This window comes from Stylophora pistillata, chromosome 12 (genome assembly GCF_964205215.1).
Source record: "Stylophora pistillata chromosome 12, jaStyPist1.2, whole genome shotgun sequence".
Classification (NCBI taxonomy): Eukaryota; Metazoa; Cnidaria; class Anthozoa; order Scleractinia; family Pocilloporidae; genus Stylophora; species Stylophora pistillata.
The window spans coordinates 2840498-2848704 of record NC_142530.1 but is presented as its reverse complement, the minus strand read 5'-3'; the positions used below and the strand labels follow the sequence as shown (position 1 = coordinate 2848704).

General features: G+C 39.2%; 1 protein-coding gene across 1 annotated transcript; it reads right to left on the bottom strand.

Moving 5' to 3' along the window:
* Positions 1-723: 723 nt before the first annotated feature.
* On the bottom strand, positions 724-7203 carry LOC148718398 (uncharacterized). The gene is made up of 3 exons (XM_088741679.1): positions 7027-7203; positions 3937-4147; positions 724-2135 (listed from the first exon to the last, which is right to left on the bottom strand). Exons 2-3 carry the CDS (start codon positions 3979-3981, stop codon positions 1737-1739), a joined length of 444 nt encoding a protein of 147 aa, XP_088597805.1. The 5' UTR covers positions 3982-4147; positions 7027-7203; the 3' UTR covers positions 724-1736.
* Positions 7204-8207: the final 1004 nt, after the last annotated feature.

Genomic DNA, 8207 nt, shown 5'->3' with positions numbered 1-8207 from the left:
CTCCAGAGAGCGTGGCTCATATCTTGTCAGGATGCAGTGCGCTGACCCAGAGAAAGTATCTCTCTAGACACGACGCAGCACTGAAGGTACTGTTTTACGAACTGTTGTATGATGAGGGAGTTATAGACGAGATACCACCCTGGTACTCACCCGACAAGCCCAAGCCCGTGTATGAGTCAGAGAATGTTAAAGCTTATTGGGATGTCCCTACATATACTGATCAACAAGAGGTCAGATGCAATAGGGTGGATGCACGCCTTGTAAATCATATGTGCAAGAGAGTTGTGACGCTGGAAATGAGCTGCCCGTGGATTAACAATCGGACAAGAAAGGATGAAGAGAAGACACTGAAGTATGGACCCCTTCGCTGGGAACTAAGGCAGCAGTTTCCAAGCTACGAGGTGAAGAAATATAACATCATTATAGATGCCCTTGGGGGTGGTCACGGGAGCTGGATGTCACGATGCGCGAGCTTGTTGGAGGCAGAAGCACAGACGTACTGCGAAAGATGCAGAGGGCAGTGTTCTCGGGCACGTTGAATATTGCCCGGACTTTCAAGGTGGCAGTTTGAGTTTCTGTTAGAAGGAGGACCATAGTCACGACGTAAAAGCCTTTTAGGATTAGTTAATGTACAATTATTTTTTACTCCATGGCTCACAGGTTACGGTTTTCGCCCTGTGCTGCTTGATTAGAATGTAGCATTTAGTTGATTTCTCTGCGAAATAATAATAATAATAATAATAACAATAATAATGATAATATTAACATGAAATGAGAAGGTGAAATTGAGATCAACATGTAAATGGTCAACTTGACATGCTATCAAAATTTTTCCTTCAGCTGAAATCTCACTCAGGAATGCAATTTTGTCAGTTTCGATCGATACACCTAAAAAATTCAAGCTTTTGTTTATTTCGGTCAGCTACTATGTGTATCAATCAGCACAACCTACTTCAAGTAAATCTGATTGGTTGCCAGTATGATCTATTGTTGCTGAGCCCACCAGTGGTTTACATTTGTACTTGGATAATTACTTTTGCACCAGTGATACATGAAAAAGACATCTAGCTGCTTTCAGCCAATCAAGAGTGTAATTTTTCATGTATATCAGTATTGTGATGAACTAACCGAAACCAAACAAGTAAGGGATCGTTCATTTTTAAACAAGGTAGGGGGGAATTGTGGGATTTAGGGGGGTTCACCAAAAAAAACGGCCGTAAAGGGGGGCCATCTACAAAAAATGAGGCAAAGGGGGGGTCACGTAAAATATTTTAGTGATGCCTTGAGATAGGATATGTTTTACTATTCTTAAAAAGTATATTCCCGCAGAAACAAATAATAAAGTGTTTAAATCCATTAAAGAATTTCCTTCTGCTTTTAATAACGTTTCCGCGGCTGCAGACTGAAATTTTAAAGCTAAGGAAGTTAATGAACAAAAAGAAGGTTTCTATCTTTATATTCATTTCATTTTCATCTCTGTATCGTTGGATTTATGAATCTTTTTTCTCATTTATCCTTTTAAGGTTATTTAATACAATACAGTTAAAATAGCAGTTGCTCCACCAGAATAGCCAAAACTACCTGCAATCTGCTAAAGGCCTGTAAACTATCTTAAAGAAATAAAGGTACTCTTAAAACATCGATTCTCCCTGCTAATCTTCTTCAAGTTCTTCCTCGTCGCTTGTGCTGCTGTGGGAGTTGCTTTCGTTCTTTTCAGGCAGAGCATACTCTTCAGGCTACAGGATGCAGTACACTTTATCTCTAACCTCTGGCTTGAGGTTTGTGATTATTCTGCTTCCTGCTGCATTGCTGAAATGGTTTGATTGCAACAGCTGTGCAATATATGGCGCATCTCGTCTAAACAGTGATTCTACAATATCTTCGACATTGACGCACTCTTCGGGGATGGCCAGGGAAGGTGGATACAGAATACATTCTTCAAGATCATTGCCTAGCGGGTTTTTAACACAGACACCATACACTCGTTGGACGTTATTTTCATACCGCTTCTTTTTCCTTTCGTTTGATTTTCTTCGGATTTCCTTCTTTCTCCGCCTCTTGCTGATATGTTCTTTGTGTATGCCTTTATACATGGTGCGGAAACTTTTCTTGTTTTCTTCTAGCGTTTCCATATCCTGCTCGAAAATGGGAGAAAGAGACGAAGCTGAAAATGAACCTTTGCTAGACAGTGATAATGATGGTAGCGGAGAAGACGACAACGGTGGAAGCAGAAGTAGCAGTGATGAGGAGAATGAAAATGATTACATTGACTCTGGTGATAGAGACGAATCAAGTGATGTCATTCTTGCCTTCATCGATGACGGAGAAGTTGAGAGGCCATCCACAACACGTTCGGGAAGAGCCATAACCAGAAGATCAAAGATTGACGGATTTTTCTTTTTTTTTTTATTCTTCAACGAATTCAGAGCAAGCTGGCAAATTTCTTTTTTGCTGACTTTATAGCCTAGTACAGTTGAAAGTGACAGATACAATTGTACTGCGAATTGTAATATCTTGATAATGCCAAAAAGATACTGTGTTACTCTACAGTGTGTATATCTGGTTTAATTGACGATTTTTTTGGGGAGGGGGGTCACCGAAAAAAATTTACCTGTATTGGGGGGGTCATGGAAAAAGTTAAACGACTGAGGGGGGTCATGCAACTGTTTAATGAAAGTTCAGAAAATCACGCCAGCCCGTCCCCCGGCCTCATAAAAAATGAACGGTTTCTAACTGAGAAGTTACTTGTTACTTCGTTAAAAGTTTCAACAAAATTGTCATAAAAGCAAATCCTTGACCGGTATTGTACAATCGAGATTCCTATACTTCAGTTACTTTTGTCCTTTTGAAATATGCCTCCGTGAATTCTCAACAGTGCAAGGAGAATGTAACTATAATATAACTTTCTTCACTTTATGGCACTTCCAGGACGCTTCAGACAGTTTCAAACACTTTCAAACTCTTTCAGTGACTCAGTGGTGCAACCCGCACCGATAGATCAAACCGATAGTTGTTGCCTTGCGAGAGTGCAATGGCTCCTTTCAGTATAGTACAACTCATGCAGAAAATTCAAGCTGTTAAATGTTGTCTTTTTAAGAGCGTAAAAGCTCTTGCACAAGCTGCAGTTATGATACAAGCCGAATCTGGGTGCGTTGGCTTCTGTGAGAAGAACTAACGAGCAAAAGTCCCAAATCAAATATTTGGGGGTTTTGATTGATGAACATTTAAAATGGGATGCTAAGTTCCAGCATATCAACAATAAAATGACAAAAAATATCAGAATTCTATTTAAGCTTAAAGTGCACCTAAACCCAAAAACTTTTTTCGCTTAACGAAATGTAGCAATGTAGGATGTAGCAACGTGCGAAATTTGCAAGAGGGTACCACGCTTCATACATTCCTCATACAACACACCTAGTCGGCATATTTTCGGACAATATCGACGACAACCTTCCCAAACAAGTGAAAATGTGTGAAATGCAGACTTTCGTGTTCTCGATTTGACGTCACATTATCCGCTAGAGCCATCCCTCTTTAAACTCGGTCGTGGGGCAAGATGGAGGCCGATAGCAAATGAAAAAATTTTTGCACAGAAATTCTCCAAAAAATAAGCTTATTTCGTTAAGCGAAAAAAAATTTGGGGTTTAGGTGCACTTTAAATATCATGTACCTGTGAATACGCTCAAACAACTGTACTATTCTCTCATATATCCATATCTATCATAAGGGTTGATATGCTGGGGAACTGCATACCAAACCAGGTTAAATAAAATCAAAATAAGTAAAAAACAACTGTATCCGCAGCATCTTCTTTGCTACCAAAACAGAAAGTCCTACACCATATTTTACACTATTAGAACTTAAAGTTAAAGAATATTTTTAAATTAAAAATTGGCTCTCTTGTGCATAAAATTCAATATCAAAAAAAGAATATACCTCCGGTCCTTTATGATCCGGCTCAACCGGCTTCAGCCTGTCCATAACGATTGCTTATGACTTTGGCTCTACTCATTGGAATGGTCTGCGGGATGATTTCTCAAATATACCTTGGAATACTGCTTTCTCAGTGGATGATATGAATGATGTTTGGGATGCATGGAAAGCTTTGTTTATGGAGGCAGTCGAACGTAACATTCCAACCAACTTGCTGAAGCGTAAAAGGAATGTACCATGGTTTAATTCTGAATTAAGAATCCTAGTTTTGAAGAAACGGCGCTTGTGGAGGAAAGAAAAATCCTCATGGGATCCTGTTAAGTGGGCTCAATACAAGTCCTTTAGCAACAAGGTGAAGGATTATGGGTGGCCGTCACCACCAAAAATACAAGGATGTCAAATAGATCAGTAAATACAAAGATGGTTTAAGGATCAACTTCAGGATAGCATAGCTAATAAAGGAATGGCACGGCCAAATTATAGACAGTCTAGGTTTCCTTCATGAAACAGAACACCCTAAACAGAAATAGTTTAGCCAAATGATAAACGGTCTAGTTGCCGATGTCGAGTTAGAACATGAAATTGTGAAATGGACCAGCTAGATTGCGCATAGTCTAGCACTCATTAGCAATACAATACATAAACGGTGTAGCGTTGCGTCAAATGACTCAGGGTAATATCGAGTAGCACAGCGTACGCACAGACGGTGTACCGTTGCGTGAAATGGCCCAGCGTAATGTCGAATGATACAGCGTACATACAAACAATGTAGCTTTGCGTGAAAAGGCTCGGCGTAATGTGGAATGGTACAGCGTACACACAAATGGTGTAGCTTTGCGTGAAATGGCTCAGCGTTATGTCGAATGGTACAGCGTACATACAAACAGCGTAGCGTTGCGTGAAATGACTCAGCATAATATGGAATGGTACAGCGTACACACAAATGGTGTAGCGTTGCGTGAAATGGCTCAGCGTAATGTAGAATGGTACAGCGTACTTACAAACAGTGTAGCGTTGCGTGAAATGGCTCAGCGTAATGTCGAATGATACAGCGTACATACAAACAATGTAGCTTTGCGTGAAAAGGCTCTGCGTTATGTCGAATGGTACAGCGTACATACAAACGGCGTAGCGTTACGTGAAATGACTCAGCATAATGTGGAATGGTACAGCGTACACACAAATGGTGTAGCGTTGCGTGAAATGGCTCAGCGTAATGTAGAATGGTATAGCGTACTTACAAACAGTGTAGCGTTGCGTGAAATGGCTCAGCGTAATGTCAAATGGTACAGCGTACACAGAAGTGGTGTAGCGTTACGTCGAATAGCTTTGCAGAACATCAGACGGTCTAGCTGAACATTAAATTGCTTAGCATTATATCAAATATTTCGATTTTGTGGCTAATCGTCGAGCTTGCTTGTGGCGTGACGTGGAGGCTATCTCGCCGAAACCACCAAATATACAAACCGCAAATGGAACAGCGATCTGCTGGGGGGCAGGACGTCATCGAATGTGAAAGTGTAGTCGCTATGTCGAAGAGTCTTCACTTAGCAATAAAGATCTTCTAAGAGATTAATTGTCAAGATCTTCTCAGTGAGAATTCATAAAATGGTATAAAGACTAACACAATGAAAACATTTTATATAGTTCTGAATAATTACCTAGGTGTATGAGTGGAGCAATATGATATTTTTGAGGGCCTTCAAATTAGTGGCCTTCAAATTTTACCATATGCGGCGAAGTTTAGAGGAAAAACGTTATTTTTTTTCCAAAATATGAAAAAAGTTGGCTCATCGAGTCATTGCCTCGTATTTAAAACGAGATTTTTATTCTGTCAGGGTTCTCTGACAGCCTAGTTTCCAACGCAAGCTCATGTCACGGTCTCGTTTTCAAAGCGAGGTTTGACACAGGACAACCTGTTTTCCAAACTAATGAAGCTCTAGTACCGGTGGAGGGTGAATAGAAACGTACTTATGTTGGCGTATTTTGATGTTAAAACTGTAGTCTATTTGAGAGCGGTATTGCTTTAGGCCGAGAGTGATCACACCACACAGCATCTGATGAAAACCGATTGATAAACACCGCCAGTTTCGACTACTCGACGATTTCTCAAAAGTTATCCTGATTTCTTTTTACTGCTTCATTTCGTGAGAACTTAAAATCTTCCCAAACTATTTTATTTCATTTTATGGAAAATAAAAGATGAGTTACTTTGGTTGCAAATACATCAATTAGTAGCGAAGCAGGTGAAGTAAAACCCATTGGTCGCAGGAAATCGAATAATTTCTTCTCTGACAAAACTTTAAGAGAAGAACGAGAAACAAAATCATTATTCTGTGAGAAGATGCCTCGTTAAATTTGGAGATTTCCCTCGGTAATTTTGCGGTTTTTTTTTTCAATTCTACCAATATTTACTTCGATTTCATTTTCCGCTCGATAATAAACTCACCGGACGTAACTTCCAAATGCCGTTCAGCTTTCATGCAGAGAAGTGAAAGCACATCAGGAGGAAAATAATCATGAACTTACAAAAAATCGCCGAAAAGTTTACCGTTTGAGACTACAAAGTAACCGACTTCTCTTATTACATTAAACGTTTCCTCTTCACGATTCATGCAGAAGGAATACCTCTTGTTGCATTGAAGATTTAAGCCGCAATCGTATCGAGCTAAAAACCATAATTGTCAATCTCTATATTAAGAACTTTTAGCATGATAAAAGTGTTTCAATTTATGCCAACGAAACTTTGAGTTACTTCATTTCTTTAAATTTTAAAACGCCTGAAAGTATCACTGTCAAAGTTTCTGTGCTGGACGTGCATTCCAGCAATCTCTTTGTACATAAATATACACTGAAAAGCCAGACAAATATCGTCTCTTACCAACAAACAACGAAAACAGAATTATTTATCAATTCCGCGGTGCAGGAATCAAGCGACGAAGTAATTTTCAAGCCAAATTTTCAAACAACGAAAGAAGTCGTCTTCATAGTTGACGAATCCTTGATATCAACTTGAACGATTTCCGTGCGATAAAGCCAAATATTTTTGATGTGTAAACGGTTATACAGCATGACTCAAGATGAAAAAAATACCTTTAAATCAATTGCAACTTCTTTTTCCCAAAAATCCTCAAGCTCTCGAATAGCAGGGAAAAAATTCCGCCGGCTCTGGCGCCAGGTTCAATTTTCCATTCGCATTGCAAGGCAGCCAAGACTTCTATTTCCAATTTGATCCACCACCAAAGACCAAATGTCTGTTAGACCGCGATAACTCCGGTTACATCAATTTGAATAACAATCAAACTCATTTGAATTCATCCTAAAAGTAAGATTTCCCCGATAGGCAATTTCTGTAGGAGCGACTTAAATTATGAAAAGGCACGTAATGAGCGTGAGGAACCTCTATTATAATTTCTTATTTCAACTAATTTTTATAACAAGATAAAACATCGCGCTCCGAGCTGACTACATGTATGAATTTTTTTTCCGATAAACTAAAAAAAATTCTTGAATGACAGCTAAGCAGCTGAGCCTCAAAATGGTTTGCTATTTTTGTGGTAAGCGGTTTCCTAATAAAATCCTAATTTGTTAGGTAAACATCAACAACGTGTCGTGCGAAATAAGGTCAGGGGTGCGTGAATCGCCTAATGACCTTTGTGCGTTCGCTTTTGGCGCATAATTGTGTCAAAAAACAACTGCCGTTTACAGGAAATTCATCAGGCATATCAAGCAGGGATATCTTTCCTATTCTAAAAGCGCCAAGAAGGATTTGCTGCCCACGTAGCCAGGAAATGAAATCTTTCATCAATTTTTTTTCTTTCTTTTTTGCGTCGCGTTGCAAACAAAAGTTTCTACCTTGAGAGAAATCCTCCCGCACTAAAAAAATTAAGAGGATTCTTGGTAAATTAGAGAATTGCGTGAACACATCATCTTCAATCTACAACCTTATCACAATCTGGTTTCGGAAGCTCTGGAAATTTCCTTTTAGAGTGGGCGAGTAGACAGGAAAAAAAATGCCTTGTGACAAACAGTGGGAATTTAAAAGACTAACACCAACTGTGTAAAGGAAGATTTTTAACGCCTTCAAAGTGAGTTTTCTTACTTCTGTAATGTAAATTTTTTCACAAGTTGTAACTGTAAACAAACGTGGGCGAGCTATTGAAAACCATCTATTATTTATCTTTTTTGGCAGAAATTTCAGCAGAACAAAACTTAGATCAATATTGTCGCAATTCCTGAGAAATGTACAGGAAATTTCTTGACGGGTTTAGTCC